This window comes from Ranitomeya imitator, chromosome 3, assembly GCF_032444005.1.
Source record: "Ranitomeya imitator isolate aRanImi1 chromosome 3, aRanImi1.pri, whole genome shotgun sequence".
Taxonomy (NCBI): domain Eukaryota; kingdom Metazoa; phylum Chordata; class Amphibia; order Anura; family Dendrobatidae; genus Ranitomeya; species Ranitomeya imitator.
The window spans coordinates 735,464,689-735,491,572 of NC_091284.1; the positions used below are offsets into that span (position 1 = coordinate 735,464,689).

Here is a 26,884-nt window from a genome sequence, read left to right on the forward strand (position 1 = left end):
AATTCATTTGCCCAGAGGAAGCTTCAAATATAATTGATGTGAAAAGTGCACGCCAATTAAATACGTTTACAGCAATCGTTTTACTATTTAAATGAATATAGAAAAACCTGTTTGATTTTTATCACATAAAATTGCATTCATTTTTCATCCGACTTTACATTTCCAAACGTTCAGCTTAATTAATAGGCTGCTCTATCACTGTATGTCCAGGTCTCTCGTGGCACCCATCCCCCAATATCTTTTTGCATTTACTTTTTCATGGCTCTATATGAGCAATGTTGGTGAAGGAACCAGACTATTTTGCCTCATTATTAATATAATTCAGATCTTTATCACAATTATTAAGCACTGTTATAGTCATTTTAAGAACAGCTTTTCAAGCCATTATAACCAATATATTGGTGAATTTGTAGATTGAAAAATTCTTTAAAGTGGCATGCAAGCTATCAGCCTGTGGCATTGCTGAGGTGTTATGGAAGCCCAGGTTGCTTTCATAGCAGACTTCAGCTCGTCTGCATTGTTGGGTCTGGTGTCTCTCATCTTCCTCTTGAAAATACCCCATAGATTCTCTATGGGGTTAAGGTCAGGCGAGTTTTCTGGAAAGTAAAACACAGTGATACTGTTGTTTTAAACTAGGTATTTGGACTTTTGGCAGTGTGGACAGGTGCCAAGTCCTGATGGAGAGTAACATTTCCATCTCCAAAAAGCTAGTCAGCAGAGGGAAGCATGAAGTGCTCTAAAATTTCTAGGTAGATGGCTGCTCTGAGTTTGGTCTTGATAAAACACAGTGGACCTACACCAGCAGATGCCAGGGCTTCCCAAACCATCAATGATTGTAGAAATTTCACACTAGACCTCAGGCAGCTTGGATGGTGTGCCTCCCCACTCTTCCTCCAGACTCTGGGACCTCGATTTCCAAATGAAATGCAAAATTTACTTTCATCTGAAAACAAAAGCTTAGACCATTGAGCAACAGTCCAGTTCTTTTTCTCCTTGGCCCAGGTAAGATGCTTCTGGTGTTGTCTATTGATCATGAGTAGCTTAACACAAGGAATGCGAAACTTGTAGCCCATGTCCTGGATATGTCTGTGTGTGGTGGCACTTGAAGCAATGCCTCCAGCAGCAGTCCACTCATTGTGAATCTCCCCCCAATTTTTAAATGGCCTTTTCTTAACAATCCTTTCAAGGCTGAGGTTATCCTGATTGCTTGTGCACCTTTTTTTACCACACTTTTTCCTTCCACTCAAATTCCCATTAATATGCTTGGATATAGCACTCTGAACAGCCAGCTTTTTTAGCAATGACCTTTTGTGACTTACCCTCCTTGTGGAGTGTGTCAGTGACTGCCTTCTGGACATCTGTCAAGTCAGCAGTCTTCTGTTGTGAATTCTGTGGCAGAGCTCCCTCCTGTGGTCACAAGTGGTACTTCGGCTGATTCTCTCTGTGAGCTTCTGTTGGTGGAGGGAAGTGGTACTGCGGCTTCTGAGTTTCCTCCCTCAGGTGATCTGGTGAGGTCGTTAGGTGCTTCTCTCTTAACTCCACCTAATGCTTTGATCCTGGCTTCCTGTCAATGTTCCAGTGTTGGACTTGCTTTTCCCTGGATCATTCCTGTGGCCTGCTGCTCTGCATAGCTAAGTTCTTCTTTGCTATTTGTTTGCTGTTTTTTCTGTCCAGCTTGTCTGGTTTGTTGCTGGAGGCTCTGGGACGCAAAGGGTGTACCTCCGTGCCGTTAGTTCGGCACGGAGGGTCTTTTTGCCCCCTTTGCGTGGTTTTCTTTAGGGTTTTGTGTAGACTGCAAAGTTACCTTTTCTGTCCTCGATCTGTTAAGAAAGTCGGGCCTCACTTTGCTGAATCTATTTAATCTCTACGTTTGTCTGTTCATCTTAACTCACAGTCATTGTATGTGGGGGGCTGCCTTTTCCTTTGGGGTATTTCTCTGAGGCAAGGTAGGCTTGTTTTCTATCTTCAGGCTGGTTAGTTTATCAGGCTGTGCCGAGTTGCATAGGCAGAGTTAGGCGCAATCCACGGCTGCCTCTAGTGTTGTTTGGAGAGGATTAGGGATTGCGGTCTGCAGAGTTCCCACGTCTCAGAGCTCGTTCTATGATTTTGGGTTATTGTCAGATCACTGTATGTGCTCTGACCGCTATGTCCATTGTAGTACTGAATTGCCTTTCATAACAGTACAGGAAGCCAAAAGTACTAATGATTCTCAATAGAGGGAAAAAAGAAGTTCTGAGACCATTTTTTTTTCTTTGCACTGTGTTTTGCCTTTTTTTTCCCCTAGACATTTGGGTGGTTCAGTACACAGGTGTAGCGATGGACATTAGAAGTCTGTCTTCATTTGTGGATCAGCTCTCGGCAAGAGTACAAAAGATTCAAGACACTATTGATCAGAAAGCTATGTTGGAACCAAGAATTCCTATTCCTGATTTGTTTTTTGGAGATAGAACTAAGTTTCTGAGTTTCAAAAATAATTGTAAATTATTTCTGGCCTTGAAACCTCGCTCCTCTGGTGATCCAGTTCAACAGGTTTTGATTGTTATTTATTTTTTGCTCGGCGACCCTCAGGACTGGGCATTTTCTCTTGCGCCAGGAGATCCTGCATTGAGTAATATCGATGCGTTTTTCCTGGCGCTCGGATTGCTGTACGATGAACCTAATTCAGTGGATCAGGCAGAGAAAAATTTGCTGGCTCTTTGTCAGGGTCAGGATGAGATAGAGGTATATTGTCAGAAATTTAGAAAGTGGTCCGTGCTCAATCAATGGAATGAATCTGCGCTGGCAGCTATGTTCAGAAAGGGTCTCTCTGAAGCCCTTAAGGATGTCATGGTGGGATTTCCTATGCCTGCTGGTTTGAATGAGTCTATGTCTTTGGCCATTCAGATCGGTCGACGCTTGCGTGAGCGTAAATCTGTGCACCATTTGGCGGTATTACCTGAGCTTAAACCTGAGCCTATGCAGTGTGATAGGACTTTGACCAGAGTTAAACGGCAAGAACACAGACGTCTGAATGGGCTGTGTTTCTACTGTGGTGATTCCACTCATGCTATCTCTGATTGTCCTAAGCGCACTAAGCGGTTCGCTAGGTCTGCCACCATTGGTACGGTACAGTCAAAATTTCTTCTGTCCGTTACCTTGATCCGCTCTTTGTCATCGTATTCTGTCATGGCATTTGTGGATTCAGGCGCTGCCCTGAATTTGATGGACTTGGAGTATGCTAAGCGTTGTGGGTTTCTCTTAGAGCCCTTGCAGTGTCCTATTCCATTGAGAGGAATTGATGCCACGCCTTTGGCCAAGAATAAGCCTCAATACTGGACCCAGCTGACCATGTGCATGGCTCCTGCACATCAAGAGGTTATTCGCTTTCTGGTGTTGCATAATCTGCATGATGTGGTCGTGTTGGGGTTGCCATGGCTACAAGTCCATAATCCAGTATTAGATTGGAAATCCATGTCTGTGTCCAGCTGGGGTTGTCAGGGGGTACATGGTGATGTTCCGTTTCTGTCAATTTCGTCATCCACCCCTTCTGAGGTTCCAGAGTTCTTGTCTGATTACCGGGATGTATTTGATGAGCCCAAGTCCGATGCCCTACCTCCGCATAGGGATTGTGATTGTGCTATCAATTTGATTCCTGGTAGTAAATTCCCAAAAGGTCGACTGTTTAATTTATCCGAGCCTGAGCACGCCGCTATGCGCAGTTATGTGAAGGAATCCCTGGAGAAGGGGCATATTCGCCCGTCATCGTCACCATTAGGAGCAGGGTTCTTTTTTGTAGCCAAGAAGGATGGTTCGCTGAGACCTTGTATAGATTACCGCCTACTAAATAAGATCACGGTTAAATTTCAGTACCCCTTGCCATTGTTATCTGATTTGTTTGCTCGGATTAAGGGGGCTAGTTGGTTCACCAAGATAGATCTTCGTGGTGCGTATAATCTGGTGCGAATCAGGCGAGGAGATGAATGGAAAACTGCATTTAATACGCCCGAGGGTCATTTTGAGTATCTAGTGATGCCATTCGGACTTGCCAATGCTCCATCAGTGTTTCAGTCCTTTATGCATGACGTCTTCCGAGAGTACCTGGATAAATTCCTGATTGTGTACTTGGATGACATTTTGATCTTCTCGGATGATTGGGAGTCTCATGTGAAGCAGGTCAGAACAGTTTTTCAGGTCCTGCGTGCTAATTCTTTGTTTGTGAAGGGATCAAAGTGTCTCTTTGGTGTGCAGAAGGTTTCATTTTTGGGGTTCATCTTTTCCCCTTCTACTATCGAGATGGATCCTGTTAAGGTCCAAGCCATCCATGATTGGACTCAGCCGACATCTCTGAAAAGTCTGCAAAAGTTCCTGGGCTTTGCTAATTTTTATCGTCGCTTCATCTGCAATTTTTCTAGTATTGCCAAACCATTGACCGATTTGACCAAGAAGGGTGCTGATTTGGTCAATTGGTCTTCTGCTGCTGTGGAAGCTTTTCAAGACTTGAAGCGTCGTTTTTCTTCTGCCCCTGTGTTGTGTCAACCAGATGTTTCTCTTCCGTTCCAGGTCAAGGTTGATGCTTCTGAGATTGGAGCGGGGGCTGTTTTGTCGCAGAGAGGTTCTGATTGCTCAGTGATGAAACCATGCGCTTTTTTTTCCAGGAAGTTTTCGCCTGCTGAGCGAAATTATGATGTGGGCAACCGAGAGTTGCTGGCCATGAAGTGGGCATTCGAGGAGTGGCGTCATTGGCTTGAAGGAGCTAAGCATCGCGTGGTGGTATTGACTGATCATAAGAATTTGACTTATCTTGAGTCTGCTAAGCGGTTGAATCCTAGACAGGCTCGTTGGTCGCTGTTTTTTGCCCGTTTTGACTTTGTGATTTCGTACCTTCCGGGCTCTAAAAATGTGAATGCGGATGCTCTGTCTAGGAGTTTTGTGCCCGACTCTCCGGGTTTGTCTGAGCCGGCGGGTATCCTCAAGGGTAAGGAGTAATTGTGTCTGCCATCTCCCCTGATTTGCGGCGGGTGCTGCAAAAATTTCAGGCTAATAAGCCTGATCGTTGTCCAGCGGAGAGACTGTTTGTCCCTGATAGGTGGACCAATAAAGTTATCTCTGAGGTTCATTGTTCGGTGTTGGCTGGTCATCCTGGAATCTTTGGTACCAGAGAGTTGGTGGCTAGATCCTTTTGGTGGCCGTCTCTGTCGCGGGATGTGCGTGTTTTTGTACAGTCCTGTGGGATTTGTGCTCGGGCTAAGCCCTGCTGTTCTCGTGCCAGTGGGTTGCTTTTGCCCTTGCCGGTCCCGATGAGGCCTTGGACACATATCTCTATGGATTTTATTTGTGATCTTCCCGTTTCTCAAAAGATGTCAGTCATTTGGGTGGTCTGTGATCGCTTTTCTAAGATGGTCCATCTGGTACCCTTGTCTAAATTGCCTTCCTCCTCTGATTTGGTGCCATTGTTCTTCCAGCATGTGGTTCGTTTACATGGCATTCCAGAGAATATCGTTTCTGACAGAGGTTCCCAGTTTGTTTCAAGGTTTTGGCGAGCCTTTTGTGGTAGGATGGGCATTGACTTGTCTTTTTCCTCGGCTTTCCATCCTCAGACTAATGGCCAGACCGAACGAACCAATCAGACCTTGGAAACATATCTGAGATGCTTTGTTTCTGCCGATCAGGATGACTGGGTGTCCTTTTTGCCTTTGGCTGAGTTCGCCCTTAATAATCGGGCCAGCTCGGCTACCTTGGTTTCGCCATTTTTCTGCAATTCTGGGTTCCATCCTCGTTTCTCTTCAGGACAGGTTGAGTCTTCGGACTGTCCTGGTGTGGATACTGTGGTGGACAGGTTGCAGCAGATTTGGACTCATGTGGTGGACAATTTGACCTTGTCCCTGGAGAAGGCTCAACGTTTCGCTAATCGCAGACGCCGTGTGGGTCCCCGACTTCGTGTTGGGGATCTGGTTTGGTTATCTTCTCGTCATATTCCTATGAAGGTTTCCTCTCCTAAGTTTAAACCTCGTTTCATTGGTCCGTATAGGATTTCTGAGGTTCTTAATCCTGTGTCTTTTCGTCTGACCCTTCCAGATTCTTTTTCCATACATAACGTATTCCATAGGTCATTGTTGCGGAGATACGTGGCACCTATGGTTCCATCTGTTGATCCTCCTGCCCCGGTTTTGGTGGAGGGGGAATTGGAGTATATTGTGGAGATGATTTTGGATTCTCGTGTTTCTAGACGGAAACTCCAGTATCTGGTTAAATGGAAGGGTTATGCTCAGGAAGATCATTCCTGGGTTTTTGCCTCTGATGTCCATGCTCCCGATCTTGTTCGTGCCTTTCATGTGGCTCATCCTGGTCGGCCTGGGGGCTCTGGTGAGGGTTCGGTGACCCCTCCTCAAGGGGGGGGTACTGTTGTGAATTCTGTGGCAGAGCTCCCTCCTGTGGTCACAAGTGGTACTTCGGCTGATTCTCTCTGTGAGCTTCTGTTGGTGGAGGGAGGTGGTACTGCGGCTTCTGAGTTTCCTCCCTCAGGTGATCTGGTGAGGTCGTTAGGTGCTTCTCTACTTAACTCCACCTAATGCTTTGATCCTGGCTTCCTGTCAATGTTCCAGTGTTGGACTTGCTTTTCCCTGGATCATTCCTGTGGCCTGCTGCTCTGCATAGCTAAGTTCTTCTTTGCTATTTGTTTGCTGTTTTTTCTGTCCAGCTTGTCTGGTTTGTTGCTGGAGGCTCTGGGACGCAAAAGGTGTACCTTCGTGCCGTTAGTTCAGTACGGAGGGTCTTTTTGCCCCCTTTGCGTGGTTTTCTTTAGGGTTTTGTGTAGACCGCAAAGTTACCTTTTCTGTCCTCGATCTGTTAAGAATGTCGGGCCTCACTTTGCTGAATCTATTTCATCTCTACGTTTGTCTGTTCATCTTAACTCACAGTCATTGTATGTGGGGGGCTGCCTTTTCCTTTGGGGTATTTCTCTGAGGCAAGGTAGGCTTGTTTTCTATCTTCAGGCTGGTTAGTTTCTCAGGCTGTGCCGAGTTGCATAGGCAGAGTTAGGCGCAATCCACGGCTGCCTCTAGTGTTGTTTGTAGAGGATTAGGGATTGCGGTCTGCAGAGTTCCCACGTCTCAGAGCTCGTTCTATGATTTTGGGTTATTGTCAGATCACTGTATGTGCTCTGACCACTATGTCCATTGTAGTACTGAATTGCCTTTCATAACAGTCTTCCCCATGATTGTGGAGCCTACTGAAACAGACTAAGGGACCTTTTTAAATGCTTAGGAAGCCTTTGCAGGTGTTTTTTGTTAATTATTTTGTTAAAAATTTTGTTAATTTACTGAGATAATAGTAACATAATAACATGGTTATTAAGGTTGAAGGAAGACTTTAAGGCCATCTAGTTCAACCTATAGCCTAACCTAACATGCCCTAACATGTTGATCCAGAGGAAGGCAAAAAAAACCATGTGGCAAAGAGTAAGCTCCACATTGGGGAAAAAAATTCCTTCCCGACTCCACATACGGCAATCAGACTAGTTCCCTGGATCAACACCCTATCAAGGAATCTAGTATATACAACCTGTAACATTATACTTTTCAAGAAAGGCATCCAGTCCCCTCTTAAATTTAAGTAATGAATCACTCATTACAACATCATACGGCAGAGAGTTCCATAGTCTCACTGCTCTTACAGTAAAGAATCCACGTCTGTTATTATGCTTAAACCTTCTTTCCTCCAGACGTAGAGGATGCCCCCTTGTCCCTGTTTCAGGTCTATGATTAAAAAGATCATCAGAAAGGTCTTTGTACTGTCCCCTCATATATTTATACATTAAAATAAGATCACCCCTTATCCTTTGTTTTTCCAAACTAAATAGCCCCAAGTGTAATAACCTATCTTGGTATTGCAGACCCCCAGTCCTCTAATAACCTTGGTCACTCTTCTCTGCACCCGCTCTAGTTCAGCTATGTCTTTCTTATACACCAGAGACCAGAACTGTGCACAGTATTCTAAGTGTGGTCGCACTAGTGACTTGTATAGAGGTAAAATTATGTTCTCCTTATGAGCATCTATGCCTCTTTTAATGCATCCCATTATTTTATTTGCTTTTGTAGCAGCTGCCTGACACTGGCTACTAAATGTGAGTTTGTCATCCGCCCATACTCCCAGGTCTTTTTCATTGACAGTTTTGCCCAGAGTTTTAGAATTAAGCACATAGTTATACATCTTATTACTTCTACCCAAGTGCATGACCTTACATTTATTCCCATTAAAGCTCATTTGCCATATATCAGCTCAAGCTTCTAGTTTACATAAATCATCCTGTAATATAAAATTGTCCTCCTCTGTATTGATTACCCTGCAGAGTTTAGTGTCATCTGCAATTTTTGAAATTATGCTCTGTATGCCCCCTACAAGGTCATTAATAAGTAAGTTAAAAAGAAGAAGACCCAATACTGACCCCTGTGGAACCCCACTGCTAACCGCGACCCAGTCCGAGTGTGCTCCATTAATAACCACCCTTTGTTTCCTATCCCTGAGCCAGCTCTTAACCCACTTACACATATTTTCCCCTATCCCCATTATTCTCATTTTATGTATCAACCTTTTGTGTGGCACCATATGAAAAGCTTTTGAAAAGTCCAAATACACTACGTCCACTGCGTTCCCTTGATCCAGTCCGGAACTTACCTCTCCATAGAAATTGATCAGATTAGTCTGACAGGAACTGTTTTCATTGGCTGTAAGCCATAATCATCAACATTAACAGAAATAAACACTTAAAATAGATCACTTTGTTTGTAATGACTCTATAGAATATATGAATTTCACTTTTTGCATTGAAGAACTAAAATAAATTAACTTTTTGATGATATTCTAATTTAGTGAGAAGCACTTGTATGCATGACTCGAATTCTTCTATTCCTTATTCTAAGGTGCCCTAATTTTTGTGTGTATTAGGTTCCTCTTTTTGGTTTTGTATGTTGAATTTGTTGAATCTATAGAAATATCAATCAAAATTCAATTGGTTTAAAAAATAGTCCATAGGAAGTTGAACCAAATCTCTCTGTGCAAACAATGTCTTTTACACTCAAAGGAACCTGAAAGCCTCTGACACTTCAGGAACCACCAGCATCTTTCTTCCTGTTTCAGCTTTCGAGTTTTTTTCAGTTGTTTCCTGAGTGTTTTTCCAATGGTTTAGTCCATCAACGTTTTTCTGGAGGGTTTTTTCTATGATTTTTGTCAAGTCTTTTGTGCTATCTCTGTTTTACCTCCATTGAATAATGAAGCAATGAATAGGTTTTTTTAAGCAATAACTATGGCAAAACACATCAAAAGACATCCTGACATCTTTGGAAACCTGAAACACTTCAAAGATGTTCAAAAGCCTGAACATATACCCAGCAAGTCGAATTTACATTGAATTTCAAATGTTCATTATTTGAGCATTTTTTAATAGGTTTTTAGGTGGATTCCACATGAAAAAGACGTTGTGTACTTCCTGCACCAAAAGTGCAATTTGCTTCCATGTTTTAACATGTTTTTAACATAGTTAGCAAGGTTAAAAAAAGACATTTGTCCATCCAGTTCAGCCTATATTCCATCAGAATAAATCCCAAGATCTACGTCCTTCTACAGAACCTAATAATTGTATGATACAATATTGTTCTGCTCCAGGAAGACATCCAGGCCTCTCTTGAACCCCTCGACTGAGTTCGCCATCACCACCTCCTCAGGCAAGCAATTCCAGATTCTCACTGCCCTAACAGTAAAGAATCCTCTTCTATGTTGGTGGAAAAACCTTCTCTCCTCCAGACGCAAAGAATGCCCCCTTGTGCCCGTCACGTTCCTTGGTATAAACAGATCCTCAGCGAGATATTTGTATTGTCCACTTATATACTTCTACATGGTTATTAGATCACCACTCAGTCGTCTTTCTTCTAAACTAAATAATCCTAATTTTGCTAATCTCTCTGGGTATTGTAGTTCCCCCATCCTGTTTATTAATTTTGTTGCCCTCCTTTGTACTTGCTCTAGTTCCATTATATCCTTCCTGAGCAGCGGTGCCCAAAACTGTACACAGTACTCCATGTGCAGTCTAACCAGGGATTTGTACAGAGGCAGTATAATGCTCTCATCATGTGTATCCAGACCTCTTTTAATGCACCCCTTGATCCTGTTTGCCTTGGCAGCCACTGCCTGGCACTTGCTGCTCCAGGTAAGTTTATCATTAACTAGGATCCCCAAGTCCTTCTCCCTGTCAGATTTACCCAGTGGTTTCCCATTCAGTGTGTAATGGTGGCATTGATTCCTTCTTCCCATGTGTATAACCTTACATTTAAAATTGTTAAACTGCATCTGCCACCTCTCGGCCCAAGTTTCCAACTTATCCAGATCCATCTGTAGCAGAATACTATCTTCTCTTGTATTAACTGCTTTACATAGTTTTGTATCATCTGCAAATATCGATATTTTACTGTGTAAACCTTCTACCAGATCATTAATGAATATGTTGAAGAGAACAGGTCCCAATACTGACCCCTGCGGTACCCCACTGGTCACAGCGACCCAGTTAGAGACTATACCATTTATAACCACCCTCTGCTTTCTATCACTAAGCCAGTTACTAACCCATTTACACACATTTTCCCCCAGACCAAGCATTCTCATTTTGTGTACCAACCTCTTGTGTGGCACAGTATCAATTGGTTTGGAGAAATCAAGATATACCACGTCCAATGACTCACCGTTGTCCAGCCTATAGCTTACCTCTTCATAAAAACTGATTAGATTGGTTTGACAGGAGCGATTTCTCATAAACCCATGCTGATATGGAGTTAAACAGTTATTCTCATTGAGATAATCCAGAATAACATCCCTCAGAAACCCTTCCAATATTTTACAAAACAATAGAGGTTAGGCTTACTGGCCTATAATTTCCAGGTTCACTTTTAGAGCCCTTTTTGAATATTGGTACCACATTTGCTATGCATCAGTCCTGTGGAACAGACCGTGTCGCTATATAGTCCCTATATATAAGAAATAATGGCTTATCTATTACATTACTTAGTTCTCTTAGTACTCGTGGGTGTATGCCATCCGGACCCAGAGATTTATCTATTTAAGCCGGTTTCGCACCTCTTCTTGGGTTAGATTGGTGACCCTTAATATAGGGTTTTCTTTGTCTCTCGGCATTTCACCTAGCATTTCCTTTTCCACTGTGAATACCATGGAGAAGAAGGTGTTTAATATGTTAGCTTTTTCCTCGTCATCTATAACCATTCTTTCCTCACAATTTTTTAAGGGGCCTACGCTTTCACTTATGATTCTTTTACTATTGATATAGTTGAAGAACAGTTTGGGATTAGTTTTACTCTCCTTAGCAATGTGCTTCTCTGTTTCCTATTTGGCAGCTTTAATTAGTTTTTTAAATAAAGTATTTTTCTCCATAAAAAAATAATTAAAGCTGACAAAAAGGAAACAGAGAAGCACATTGCAGATCCCGCCCAGCTCCTAACATAAGGTTCCTCTAAAACTAAAATATTTCAAGAAAATGCCTCCTAACGTAAGACGGATCACTTATGATAAACATTTAAATTTTTTTTTATACGTTGTAACGCCTACTATAGATTCTGACTCAGCAGGGGCTGCGGGTAATTGCTCTGTGCACAAATCCGATCTCTGTATCTGGTGAGAACACGATTCTGACCCTACATCTTTTCTGGTAAAATGATTCATAGCCTTAATAACGATGCCAGTATCCTAATATATGGTGGGTCTTATCAATCATTTAACTGCAGGTATGATAACATCTTCACAAAGAAAAAACATGTTGAAAACGGAATGATGACTGCTTTACTATTATGATCACATACAGTATTCAATAACAGTTCTTGTTCTGTTTGCAAAATATCCTTCTCTGTATATTCCTACATTGTAAAACATATTTCATCGTATTATGTACTATATCTAAAAGGGGTATTCCCAAAATCCAAATGTATGCCCTATCCACATGACAAAGAATCAGTTACTGATTGCTTCGGATCCCAGGAACTAGGCTCTATAAAGCCCGTTCTTGGATGAAGCAGAGGTGCTAATGCTCAACATCCACTCAAATAATTGTTTATGGGAGTGCTGGAAGTATCGAGTGTTGTTGTTGGCTTTTTTCCGGCAATCCTGTAGATAATGAAAGATGCAAGAGTCAAGTACATGCAACACTGCTTCATTTAAAATGGCGCTCTGCAAAGCCCCATTCTTGAAAGTGTTGGTGTTCATAGAATATGGACTTCCAGAGATCATTGAGTGTTCCTTATTATATGTGTAGAGGATGACTTTGTATCCTGGTAATATTCCTTTAATGTAATAATTGTAGATTAAAAACCTCTATGGGAGGCATTGGAGGCTAAAATGGGACAAAGTGTATTTTCGGCGTATCACCTACTAAAGATCTGTCTAAGCTTGTCATCAGTTTTATGGTTGAGTAAATATAACACAGGCTTTATAGATGAGATGCACTGTAAATTTAGTTCAAGAACTTTTTTTTTGCTTTGCAAATGCCCAAAAAATCTGCATGTATTTTTTTTTAGAATTGCTTGTGAAGATCTAGCATTGTTATAACCTTATTGCTACTTGCATAGGGTGCTATATTGGACTTATAGTATTTTAAGGCTGGGTTTACGTTTTTGGCCGAAGAACCACCCAAACAGGCTATTTGGCACACTGATGACCACTGACAGCAGCTTGAATAACAAATGGCTGCTCGAATTTGCAGATAAACAGCAATTTACCATCCAACGATTAAACAATATATGAACATTTTTGAAAACTGTGCTGATCTGCCAGATAATTGCCACAATCTATAAACCCAACCTTAGACAATCTAGGGTGACCACCGATGAGTTATTAGAAAAATACAAGTCTCTTAATTGGCCAAACTCAAGGGAAAGAAAAATTGATTCACCTTAAATTCATAGATTTCTTTTACATTTATATTCTAGTAATACGGAAATAAAAGATACCAAAAAAAGTCGCATAACACATGGATAACATCTAGAAAGACATTAAACAATTGCAGTTGTGCATCTAGAACCCCATGGCCATTACAGTAATTCCATCATAAATATTTGGCCGATCCAAGACAGAATGGAATGACAATGACTCTCCCATCAAAGGCAAAGTACGGTAACATCTATTCGCTCATGTTATTTGGCCAAATGCTCCATAACCCGTGAATTGTATTAAGGATTATAACTTAGAAAAGTTTATGATTGTTCTCTCTGTCCCATGTTTTCCAGTTATGAGCTTCCAGACTCTCACCTTGCTGATGAAAAAGTCATGGAAGTCCTTCTTGATAAAGCCAACTTCCGTAACTTCAAGCCAAAGCCGTTTAATATGAAAGAATTCTATGACCGCACTGGACATGACATCCGGGAGATGCTCCTCGGCTGCAAGTTTAGAGGGGAAGAGTGTGGTCCTGATGACTTTGTTCCAGTAAGAGGATCTTTGATTTCACTTATGTGCAAAAGTATTTCACATCTCGGGAAGCGTTATGTTGAGTATCCATTTCTTGTCTTGATAATCTCTACTGATCTCCTTGTGTATAACTTTGCTAATTGTGAGATCATTTGAGTTGTTTAGTTGCTTTTTTTTTTTACATAACTGGGTATTGTTTGATATGGTAAATGTGGATTAACAAATGTAATACATTTAAAAATATGGCTTCTGAGATTTTCAATACTGGTTAATATACTGCCGAGGTTCTCCGAGCTTCTGTCACTAAAGCTTATGTATTGTTTGATGAAAAGATCTGCCCATTCTTGCTCACGTTTAGACACTGAAAACCTGCATTGATGTTGCCAACGAGACCAGAGATCTTTGCACATGTAGACTTTAGGACCCTGTCTTGCCAATCTGGCTTGAAAAATCTAGAGAAGGTTTGGCCAAATAGTCTTTGAAGCCCTCAAGCTATTTGGAATCTGTCATCAGCTCTAGTGTATCTACTGCCAAGGTTGTGGCTGCACCCAGGTTGTCAATATACAGCAGCGTGAATATCACGTGCATCACTCCTTCAACTCTGTGCCTTCATGGGGTAATTCACCACCAAATTGGCAACAAATCCAACACAAGCTTCCAACGCACCAGAGTTATTCCTTGATGAACTTCATTATTGATCATATATAAGGCCCCCAAAAAAACCTTTGGGCCTTTGTCAAACCTTTTCACTTTTTATCTTTTCTGGCTCAAACGTTGCTTGTATGCCTTTATATATGTTTGCATGATTCTCTTTACAGTAAAAAGTATCCACTACATATTAAAATTACCCTGAAATCCAGTATGTCGAAATTTTAAAAAACAATTGCTGATTGTTTTAAGCTGCTGCAGGCATTCCAATTTACAGCCATTCTTTTATTGCGAGTTTCAAAAAATATTTCGCCTTAAGGTACCTTCACACTCAGCGACGCTGCAGCGATACCGACAACGATGTCGATCGCTGCAGCGTCGCTGTTTGGTCGCTGGAGAGCTGTCACACAGACAGCTCTCCAGCGACCAACGATCCCGAAGTCCCCAGGTAACCAGGGTAAACATCGGGTTACTAAGCGCAGGGCCGCGCTTAGTAACCCGATGTTTACCCTGGTTACCAGCGTAAAAGTAAAAAAAGCAAACACTACATACTTACCTACCGCTGTCTGTCCCCGGCGCTCTGCTTCTCTGCACTCCTCCTGCACTGACTGTGAGCACAGCGGCCGGAAAGCAGAGCGGTGACGTCACCGCTCTGCTTTCCGGCTGGCTGACGCTCACAGCCAGTGCAGGAGGAGTGCAGAGAAGCAGAGCGCCGGGGACAGACAGCGGTGGGTAAGTATGTAGTGTTTGTTTTTTTTACTTTTACGCTGGTAACCAGGGTAAACATCGGGTTACTAAGCGCGGCCCTGCGCTTAGTAACCCGATGTTTACCCTGGTTACCAGTGAAGACATCGCTGGATCGGTGTCACACACGCCGATCCAGCGATGTCCACGGGAGATCCAGCGACGAAATAAAGTTCTGGACTTTCCTCAGCGACCAACGATCTCCCAGCAGGGGCCTGATCGTTGGTCGCTGTCACACATAACGATTTCCTTAACGATATCGTTGCTACGTCACAAAAAGCAACGATATCGTTAACGATATCGTTATGTGTGAAGGTACCTTTAGCCCTACTCTTTTGTTAGTCTTACACAGATTTAAGGGATAATTTATTAAAACTGCCATCTCATATTCCCGAGCAAGATTCAATACCAATATAACTGTAGCAAAACATACCTGAATGACAATCTTAGTGCAGTCATTTGTGTATGTCGGTCTGAAGGCACTATATATTTAGCGAGTTGAATATACATTACGCAAAAACAGGAGAACTATGCGTTTTAAAGTGAATTTGTCATCAGATTTTTGCTATGTATCTGACAGCAGCATGATGTAGAGAGAGACCCTAATTCCAGTGATGTGTCACTTACTGGGCTGCTTGCTGTCATTTTGATTTTCTCTGGTGCAGATCTAACAGTTCTCTGAGCTTTGTATAACCCCGCCCACACCACTGATTGGCAGCTTTTCTGTACATAGGAAGTTGGCGGCAAATCAGTGATGTGGGCGGGGTTACACAGAGAAGGAGGAATTAATGGCATCAGATAATCTCCTGCTGTTAAAATACTGATTTTACTAAATTTATAACAAGCAGCCCAGTAAGTAACACATTATTGGAATCAGAGTTTTTGTCCCTACATTATGCTGCTCTCTCATTGCATAGCAAAAACCTGATTACAGATTCCCTTTCTTGCTATTTAACAAAAAATATAATTTTTCTGACATATTTAAAAAATGACCTATTAAAAAAATGATTAGTCCAAGATTTGACTACCAGAATAAAGTGACATAGAGAATTTGGGCAGGAAGTCCAGATGAGGGCATTTACTGCAGCAAATATCTGGCCAATTGCATGAACTACAAGTGCAAAAACTGCATATCCATAAAGAAATCCAATATAGAGCATATATTGCCAGTCACAAAAGATGAAAGTTTTGCTCAACAATTTGGGAATACATGGATTATATTATAAATTCTATACAGATCATAATTAACTCATTATGTGCCTGCCAGATTCTGACTTGCCACCGGCCCTAACACACATGCGGCTTCATCTTGTTTTTAATATTATGTGAATAAAAATTACATATTTTTTAAAATAGCATAAAGACTCCTGTTTTGAGCACAGAGAAAATTTGGAGCATCTCCATCTGTTCACATGCCAGAAAGTCAAAAAGAAAGTCAAATCTACACCAGTCCGGGGATTAGATTGTGCACGGCTATTGAAGGACACGACCTCCCATTAAGCCGAGTTCATTTTTCATGAAGTTTTCAAACATGGTTTAAAGTAGAAAAAAAATGTGGTGAAAATATTTAATGTGTGATAATTTGATAGTTTTTCAAGACAGCTTTCTGGCATATAGTATACATGTCCCCCACAGTGTTTGCTATATCGGACCACTCCCTTCTAACACAACCAGTGTCTTGTCAATGGTTTAAAGTCCCTAAGAATAAAAAAAGTAAAAAAAGTAATAAGAAGAGCTAATGAGAAACTGACATCACAAAGCTGACAATGTGCCCTTCACAGCAGGAATACAATGTCAGAATCAGTTTGCAATTTGGTTTGCAGACACATAAAAGGTAACTCTTTTCTCACGGGAACATTAGCATTTTGACAATTTGTCTCGTCATCAAGGAGAGAAAAATATCTTGTTATGAAATGATGGTTTCCCACCATTGGGAATTTTCATTTCAACAAACCGTAATATGGATAAATGAGCTCAACATTAGCTTCATTCTTGCAGAGTATTATTGTCTTTGTCTGAGAGCTTTGAAGGAGTCATAAAAGATAAAGAAATAAATCCCCTGTGAAAAAAAATAATGAAAATTTGAGTCAGTGAGAAGACCATTGACATTTTTTTTTTACTAGTTAAGGCCTCTTTCACAAGTCCCTGTCTCCAGTAGGTGTGGTGACAATTTTCACACGTAGCGGAGACACTCACACTCATAGAACATTACATAATAGCTAGGAGGATGCCCAATATTAAAACTTAGCTTTTACTTAATTCATATAAAACCTAAAGTAACCCAACTAATACCCCACTCAAATAAACAATACAGTGCTCATGTGAACCAGTGCACAAAAAGTAAAAATTGGTTGTATCTCACCAATGATGACGGACATGTAGTCACGATACTATGCCTCCCAGCATCTTCCGCTGAGAGTCGGCAGTCCAGGTATAGGGATGGGGATAAAGGGTAGGGTATGTACTATCCTTCCCTGTTTAACCCCATTTATAACTCCTGTCCTCACAAGGACAGGCCCCGAGTGATCCATAACTGTGGGCGCCACCAACAAAATGGACAGGTTCCAAACTTCCCCCAACGCGTTTCATATCCAATGGCGGAGACTCATCTGGCGGAGACCACACTGATACGGCATATGAGGACTTTTTGCTCCCCTGATGAGTCTCTGCCATTGGATACGAAGCGCGTTGGGAGAAGTTTGGAACCTGTCCATTTTGTTGGTGGCGCCCACAGTTAGGGATCACTCGGGGCCTGTCCTCATGAGGACAGGAGTTATAAATGGGGTTAAACAGGGAAGGATAGTACATACCCTACCCCTTATCCCCATCCCTATACCTGGATCGCCGACTCTCAGCGGAAGATGCTGGGAGGCATAGTATCGTGACTACACGTCCGTCATTGGTGAGATCCAACCAATTTTTACTTTTTGTGCATTGGTTCACATGAGCACTGTATTGTTTATTTGAGTGGGGTATTAGTTGGGTTACTTTAGGTTTTATATGAACTAAGTAAAAGCTAAGTTTTAATATTGGGTATCCTCCTAGCTATTATATACTGTTATTCCTGAGGGTGTTTTTGAAAGTGTTGACTCTATCACACTCTAGCTTACTGTATCACCTTCATGGAACCATTCAAGTTAATGGGTCTTTGCCCATGTCGGTGTATTTCCATGGACCATGTGTGCATGGGCAAAATACATTGACATGTCCGTTTCTACCAGCAGCACAGGCTGCAAAATGTCCTTCACACAAGTGTCACACAGGGATGTCATCTGTGTGACAGGTACCGGCGCCTGAGAAGCAACAGTGCAGTTAGCGCTGTTTCCAAGCGCCAGGTGCTGAAGACGATTCACATCATTCTTCCCTGCTTTGCCAGCAATCAGCGTGAGCAAGGGAGAATAATGAGAGTTGTACTCAACCGATAACAGTGACAGCAGACGGTGGCTGAAGGGACTACTACTCCCATCAGCGTACACCTGCTACCACTAACACCAGTGAGAGCAGGCAGAGGCTGATGCCCATCACCTGCGCTATAAAAAATCTGCCATGGGTTTCCCTGTATTTTCTATAACCAGCCAGGCAAAACTGACAACTGTGGGCTGCAACCCTCAGCTGTCAGCTTCAGCAAGTCTGAATAGAGGGGTCCCCATGCTGTTTTTATAATTATTTAAATAAATAATTATAAAAAATTGCGAGGGGTCCCCCCATTTTTGACAGCCAGCCAAGCTAAAGCTGACAACTGGGGGCTGGTATTCTCATGCTGGTAAGGGGCCAGGGATACTGACTCCCCCAGCCTAAAAATAGCAGCCCTCAGACCCGGGCAAAGTGCCAGAATTGTCTCATCTAATAAATGTGCCTTTTCTGGGTGGCTGCGGGCTGCTATTTTTTTTAGGCTGTGGGGCGCAATATCCCTGGCCCCTTACCAGCCTGAGAATACCAGCCACCAACTGTCAGCTTTAGCTTAGTTGACTGTCAAAAATGAGGGGGGACCCAAGCCTTTTTTTTTATTATTATTTATTTATTATTTATTTTTGATAACCAGCCTTGCTAGCGCTGACAGCTGAGGGCTGCATTCCCCAGCTTTCAGTTTTGCCTGGCTAGTTATCAAAAATACAAAGGAATCCAACGTGTTTTTTTCATTTATTTATAGCGCAGGAGCAAGCTGATGAATACTCCCATCAGCCCCCGCCTGCTGTCACTGTTATCACTTGAATATAATTCTCATCATTCTCCCTTGCTTGTTCTGATCGCTGGCAGAGCAGAGGAGAACTATAAGAATGGTCTTCAGCACCTGGCGCCGGGGAACATCGCTAACTCTACTGCTGCTTCTCAGGCGTCGGTATGTGTAGTACACACACGGACACTGATATCTCCAGTACCATTTTTTTTCCGGTACAGGAAAAAAACGGACATGTGAAACTGGCCTAAAGGAGTGTTCCAGAATTTTATATTTATGACCCTGACCTAAAGATTTATGTTCAGATTGGGTCTCCAACCCAAGTACACCACATGGACAATATAAAGGGGCTTCTGGGTTAGGAGAAACAACAGAGCCCCCCACTGCAATACTAAGACCTAAACCTAACACACAGTTGTGTCTAGTTTTGCCGCTCAACCCCATGCACTTAAATTGGTGAGTTTCCTTACCAAACAACCACTATTGGTGGTCTTCATTGTTTGGGTACTGCAGAGACGGAGCTTTGGTTCTCCAATGACCTTTTGTTCTGTTGATTGGTGGGGTTTTCCTGGAGTTCTCACATTTGATTGATTAAAAAATCCTGGAAAATGTGTGAAATGTTTTGCATTAGCAGCAAAAGTTGCCTTTATTTAATGTATAATCTCTGTGGAAAGTTCAGCAGGTGGTTTATTATACTAAGAAATAACAAGCCTAAGTGACTTCAAGTGTTAAAAACGTCTTGAATGTTTAGACAATTGGGCAGCTGGAGACAAAAGTCTTTTTAAAGCTTTTAGGTCTGTAATACCAGAATAAAATTCTTTCACTGAATTAATAAATTATATTATACTAGATAATTAAAGAAAAATAAAAAAATAGGAAAAGATAGCATTGTTATTTGTTGTTATTATTTGTTGTTTGTTTAGGTTTTTTTTTACCACGAACATAGTACATTTTAATACTAGACCTTGGAATAAAATAAGTTCCACAATTGAATGTGTTAAAAATAATGCCCCTGCTATGAGATAATCTTGTAAATGTGCCTGTGCTGTGTACTGTGTAAAGGCTGTGTTGGCAAGAACATGGCCTGATCATACCACAGCTCCTGGGCAGGGGAGGAAGCAAAAGAGAGGATACAGACAGGACATCATGGGATCACAGCTGATTCTTTCTGTGATCATTATCTTTTCCCTGTCTGTTTTTAAACAATGTTTTACCTTAAAGAAAAAATCATCTGCAAACCCCGTGCTGTCCTGTCTGTGTACTCTTTTGCTTCCTCCTATCATGATCCGTTCCAGGGTTTAATCCTGTCTGCCCTTTTTCTGGGCGGATCATGTCAAGGGTTAACTTTGCTCTGCCTCATTCTGGGTTCAGGTGTGCTATTTAGCTTCGATGCATCCTGTTGGCGGTGGCAGCTATAGATCTGCCTTCGGTGTGTGAATCTGACTCTGGTAACTCTTGATCTGTCCTGCTGTGATCCCTGACTAGTCCTGTGTCTGTGTACTCCCTCTGTCTGTCCTTTTCCCAGTGTTTCCCTGTTTTTTGGCTTGATTCTATGGTTTTTTGACTTGGCTCATATTCAGACTCGCTTCTGCCTTCTGTCTTTGTCTTTTCCGCTTCTGACCTTTGCTGAACCCCCTGGCTTGTTCCTGCCCGCGTATACTGCTGCTACTATTGGCACTTCTGCGTCTAACATTTTTTTTACTCGGCTTGTCTGACCACTCTCTCGCCACTTGGTGGCATCCGTGCAGCTGCTCTGTGTGTGCAGTCTTACCTCCCTCTCAAGCTCCCCCTGGTGGAGGTTGCTCTATACTGCACTGCAGCAGCATGACACCTCCCCTGCCCAGGAGCTGTGGTATGATCAGACCATGTCCTACACGGTCAGACACAGACATTACACAGTACACAGCAGGGACACATTTATAAGATTAGCTCAGCACAGGAACATTTTTACTAAACACATCCAATTGTATAGCTTATTTTTATTCCAAGATCTATTGACTAAAATGCATTTTGTTCATGGGGAAACCTTTTTAATTTTCATGTAAGATCATAACATAAATACCATGGAGGAAAAATGAAATGGACAATCAAACTGGTTTCTATGGGCAACTGCTTAAATATTCCTTTTCACTAGATTCAGTAATTCTCCCTCTATTTCTCTATTTTCACACCATAATAAAAATGGAGACCTGTATCAAGTATCCAAACTATTTAAATGTTATCAGTTTTTGTGATACTTTTTATATATTTTTTCTCCATATTTTTTGAAAATCAGTGATTTTTTTTATTATTTGTCTAGAGATAATAGAAGTTTTGACCTCGGGGCTTCCATATTGTTGATTATTGGATCCGTCATCAAAAAAAGTGATACATATGCACAAAAAGTACCGTATCTTGTTTTAATTATTGATGGTACGTTTTTCCATAACATTAAGCATACAGAAAGTAGATATTAATAACAAATACTATGCAAACTATATGGGGTGCTACCTCTAGCTTCCCCATCCCCCTCATAATGCTTGCATGCCAGAGAGAAAGGAAAGAAAAAAATTAATATAATGCCTATAATGATATATTCTGGGAACATTTCAGCCAGAGACCAGTTTCATTATATTCATAAGGGTAGTGTATCTTGTCTGTAATTAATAATTTATTCATAACATGTAATTGGGGTCGGATTTCAGGATTTCCACATTAGGATAATAAGTTTACTTCTAAAGAACAGATCCCGAAGAGTTATTTTTTTAGTTTTACAATTATCCACCAATCTCAATTCTGAGCTAAGATTACAGGTAATTGGATCAAAGGGGATGGATACTTCAAAAGCAAAAAGCAATAAATTGCTCAACAATTGTATTCAATAGCCGAAAAATTTGAGATGAGGCCACAACATATGAATTATATCTGCAGGTTTATTTATACAATGAGGACAACTAGCTAATTACCGCAAAGCAAAGATTTCTCAGTGAGACCTTCAAATTTTCCAGATCATTTAGTATGCAAATTGCCTCTTTAGAGACGAAGAGGACTTGAACTCCAGTGCCACCTATTGTAATCAATGATCCTAAAAGTCATTATCGACCCTTTAACGAGCCTTGCAATATAACAGGATAAAAGCCAAATCAGAATCTCAAATTGCAGACACGGTGTTTCGGGGTGTTGCCCCTGGTCAGTGCAAAGTATGAGATCTGATTTTGCTAAGTGAAAGGCTAAGACTAGGATCGAAACATTGTACCTGCAAATTGAGATTCTGGTTTGGCTTTGACCCTTGTAAGGCTCCTTGAAGGGTTGATATTGACTTTTAGGATCACTGCTTCCAATAGATGGCACTAGAGTTCAAATCCTCTTCATCTCTGAAAAGACAATATACATATTTAATTTCCCCCAGGAGCATTGTGGCTATTAAGTCTCCTCATTCTGACATGCCAAGCTTGACATATCACTCTCCACAAGGAAAAATGTTATCCCTTAGGATCCAGACAATTTAGAAATCCATTGGTAGGAAACAATCATAAAAACTAGTTAACAATTTACTGAACATTTTTCACGTTTTGGTTGAGACGTTATAAAAATACTCCATAATTGCATTCATATTTATGCTCTGAAGCTGTTCAGAATATAGGGCTCGATTCATTAACACAAATGTGATACTGTACATGCCATTTAAAGGAGCATTTTGTAGTCGGATTAGCAGGCCCACGCCACTTAACCCCTTCCCGACCTTTGACGCCACGTAGGTGTCATCAAAGTCGGTGCCAATCCGACCTGGGACGCCTATGTGGCGTCATGGAAAGATCGCGTCCCTGTAGATCGGGTGAAAGGGTTAACTCCAATTTCACCCGATCTGCAGGGACAGGGGGAGTGGTACTTTAGCCCAGGGGGGGTGGCTTCACCCCCCCATGGCTATGATCGCTCTTATTGGCTGTTGAAAGTGAAACTGCCAATCAGAGCGATTTGTAATAGTTCACCTAAAAAACTGGTGAAATATTACAATCCAGCCATGGCCGATGCTGCAATATCATCGGCCATGGCTGGAAACACCGATCTCCCCCCCAGTCCTCCGATCTGTGGTCCGCTCCCCTCCGTCCTGTGCTCTGCTTCCCCATCCTCCTGTCCTCTCCCCCGTGCTCCTATGCCACCCCCCCGTGCTCCGACGCCCCCGTGCCCCGATCTACCCCCCCTTATACATACCGAGACTCCCGGTGTCCATCCGTCTTCTCCATGGGTGCCGCCATCTTCCAAAATGGCCGGCAGATTCGTTCCATGTACATTTTGATCACTGTGATAAAACCTATCACAGTGATCAAAATAAAAAAAAAAGTAAATGAACCCCCCCTTTATCACCCCCATAGGTAGGGACAATAAAAAAATAAAGACTTTTTTTTTTCCACTACAGTTACAATTAGGGTTAGGCTACTTTCACACTAGCGTCGGACTCGGCCCGTCGCAGTGCGTTGGGCCGAGGTTCCGACGCTAGCAGTGAAACGGAGGCACAACGGAGGCAGCGGATGCATTTTTCCTGCGCATCCGCTGCCCATTGTAAGGTGCGGTGAGGTGGGGGCGGAGTTCCGGCCGCATATGCGCGGTCGGAAAAAGCGGTCCGTTGGCAGCAAAAAACGTTGCATGTAACGTTTTTTGCTCCCGGCGGTCCGCCAAAACACGGCACAACTGTTGCACAACGGTTGCAACGTGTGTCAATGCATCGCTAATGTTAATCTATGGGGCAAAAACGCATCCTGCAAACAACTTTGCAGGATGCTTTTTTTCCCCTAAACTATGCATTGCGACATATTGAAAAAAAGCCAGTGTGAAAGTAGCCTTAGGGTTAGGGTAAGGGAATGTGCACACGTATTCTGGTCCTCTGCGGATTTTTCCGCAGCGGTTTTTATAAATCCGCAGCGCAAAACCGCTGCAGATTTATCGCGGATTTACCACGGTTTTTCTGCGGATTTCACTGCGGTTTTCTATTGGAGCAGTTGTAAAACCGCTGCGGAATCCGCAGAAAGAAGTGAAATGTGCGGAATGTAAACCGCTGCGTTTCCGCGCAGTTTTTTCCGCAGCATGTGCCCAGCGTTTTTTGTAAACTCATGGGAAACTGCTGCGGACCCGCAGCGGCGGAAACGCTGTGGATCCGCAGCATTTTCCGCATCGTGTGCACATACCCTTAGGATTAGGCTATGTGCACACGGTGCGGATTTGGCTTCGCATCCGCAGCGGATTGGCCGCTGCGGATTCGTAGCAGTTTTCCATCAGCTTTATAGTTCCATGTAAACCTATGGAAAACCAAATCCGCTGTGCCCATGGTGCGAAAAATACCGAGCAGGAACGCTGTGTTGTATATTCCGCAGCATGTCAATTCTTTGTACGGATTCCACAGCGTTTTACACCTGTTCCTCAATAGGAATCCGCAGGTGAAATCTGCACAAAAAACACCGGAAATCCACGGTAAATCCGCAGGTAAAATGCAGTGCCTTTTACCCGCGGATTTTTCAAAAATGGTGCGGAAAAATCTCACACGAATCCGCAACGTGGGCACATAGCCTTAGGGTTAGGGTTGGAATTAGGGCTAGGGTTGGAAATAGGGTTAAGATTAGGCTTGTGGTTAGGTTTATGGTTAGGGGTGTGTTGGGGTTAGGGTTGTGGTTAGGGGTGTGTTGGGGTTAGGGTTTGGATTAGGGTTAGGATTATGGTTAGGGTTGGGATTAGGGTTAGGGGTGTGTTGGGCTTAGGGCTGTGGTTAGAGGTGTCTTGGGGTTAGGGTTGTGATTAGGGTTATGGCTAGAGTTGAGATTAGAGTGTGTTGGAGTTAGAATTGAGGGGTTTCCACTGTTTAGGCACATCAGGGGTCTCCAAACGCAACATGGCGCCACCATTGATTCCAGCCAATCTTGCGTTCAAAAAGTCAAATGGTGCTCCCTCCCTTCCGAGCCCCGACGTGCACCAAAACAGTGGCTTACCCCCACATATGGGTACCAGCATACTCGGGACAAACTGGGCAACAACTATTGGGGTCCAATTTCTCCTGCTACCCTTGTGAAAATAAAAAACTGCTTGCTAAAAATCATTTTTGAGGAAAGAAAAATTATTTTTTATTTTCACGGCTCTGCGTTATAAACTTCTGTGAAGCACTTGGGGGTTCAAAGTGCTCACCACATATCTAGATAAGTTCCTTTGGGGGTCTAGTTTCCAAAATAGGGTTACTTGTGGGGGGGTTTACTGTTTAGGCACCTCAGGGGCTCTGCAAATGCAACGTGACGCCCACAGACCATTCCATCAAAGTCTGCATTTCAAAACGCCACTACTTCCCGTCCGAGCCCCGACGTGTGCCTAATCAGTAGTTTACCCCCACATATGGGATATCAGCGTACTCAGGACAAACTGGGCAACAATTATTGGGGTCCAATTTCTTCTGTTACCCTTGTGAAAATAAAAAATTGCTTGCTAAAACATCATTTTGAGGAAAGAAAAATTATTTTTTATTTTCACGCCTCTGCGTTATAAACTTCTGTGAAGCACTTGTGGGTTTAAAGTGGTCACCGCACATCTAGATTAGTTCCATGGAAGGTCTAGTTTCCAAAATGGGGTCACATGTGGGGGAGTTCAAATGTTTAGGCACACAGGGGCTCTCCAAACGCGACATGGTGTCCGCTAATGATTGGAGCTAATTTTTCATTCAAAAAGTCAAATGGCGCTCCTTCCCTTCCAAGCCCAGCCGTGTGCCGAAACAGTGGTTTACCCCCACATGTGAGGTATCAGTGTACTCAGGAGAAATTGCCCAATACATTTTAGGATCCATTTTTATCTTGTTGCCTATGTGGAAATGAACAAATTGAGGCCAAAATAAATTTTTCGTGAAAAAAAGTACTTTTTCATTGTTACGGATCAATTTGTGAAACACCTGGGGGTTCAATGTGCTCACTATGCATCTAGATAAGTTCCTTGGGGGGTCTAGTTTCCAAAATGGGGTCACATGTGGGGAGCTCCAATGTTTAGGCACACAGGGGCTCTCCAAACATGACATGGTGTCCGCTAACGATTGGAGCTCATTTTTCATTCAAAAAGTCAAATGGCGCTCCTTCCCTTCCGAGCCCTGCCGTGTGCCCAAACAGTGGTTTACCCCCACATGGGAGGTATCGGTGTACTCAGGAGAAATTGCCCAATAAATTTTAGGATCCATCTTATCCTGTTGCCCATGTGAAAATGAACAAATTGAGGCTAAAAGAAATTTTTTGTGAAAAAAAAAGTACTTTTTCATTTTTACGGATCAATTTGTGAAGCACCTGGGGGTTCAAAGTGTTCACTATGCATCTAGATAGGTTCCTTTGGGGGTCTAGTTTCCAAAATGGGGTCACATGTGGGGGAGCTCCAGTGTTTAGGCATACAGGGGCTCTCCAAACGCGACATGGTGTCCGCTAACGATTGGAGCTAATTTTTCATTCAAAAGTCAAAAGGCGCTCCTTCCCTTCCCGAGCCTTGCCGTGTGCACAAACAGTGGTTTGTGACCACATATGAGGTATCGGTGTACTCAGGAGAAATTGCCCAACACATTTTAGGATTCGTTTTATCCTGTTGCCCATGTGGAAATTAACAAATTGAGGCTAAAACAAATTTTTTGTGAAAAAAAAAGTACTTTTTCATTTTTACGGATCAATTTGTGAAGCACCTGGGGGTTCAAAGTGCTCACTATGCATCTAGATAAGTTCCTTGGGGGGTCTAGTTTCCAAAATGGGGTCACTTGTGGGGGAGCTCCAATGTTTAGACACACAGGGGCTCTCCAAACGCGACATGGTGTCCGCTAAAGATTGGAGCCAATTTTTTCATTGAAAAAGTCAAATGGCGCTCCTTCCCTTCCGAGCCCTGCTGTGCACCCAAACAGTAGTT

At 42.5% G+C, this 26,884-nt stretch overlaps 1 protein-coding gene across 1 annotated transcript in view; it reads left to right on the top strand.

Annotated features, from left to right (window-relative positions):
• The window catches only part of ASIC1 (acid sensing ion channel subunit 1), a 383,845-nt gene that overhangs the window by 96,567 nt on the left and 260,394 nt on the right, over positions 1-26,884 (top strand). Inside the window, exon 3 of the mRNA XM_069758827.1 lies at positions 13,257-13,452. Within this exon, the coding sequence (XP_069614928.1) occupies positions 13,257-13,452 (196 nt within the window). The remainder of the gene's footprint in view (positions 1-13,256; positions 13,453-26,884) is intronic.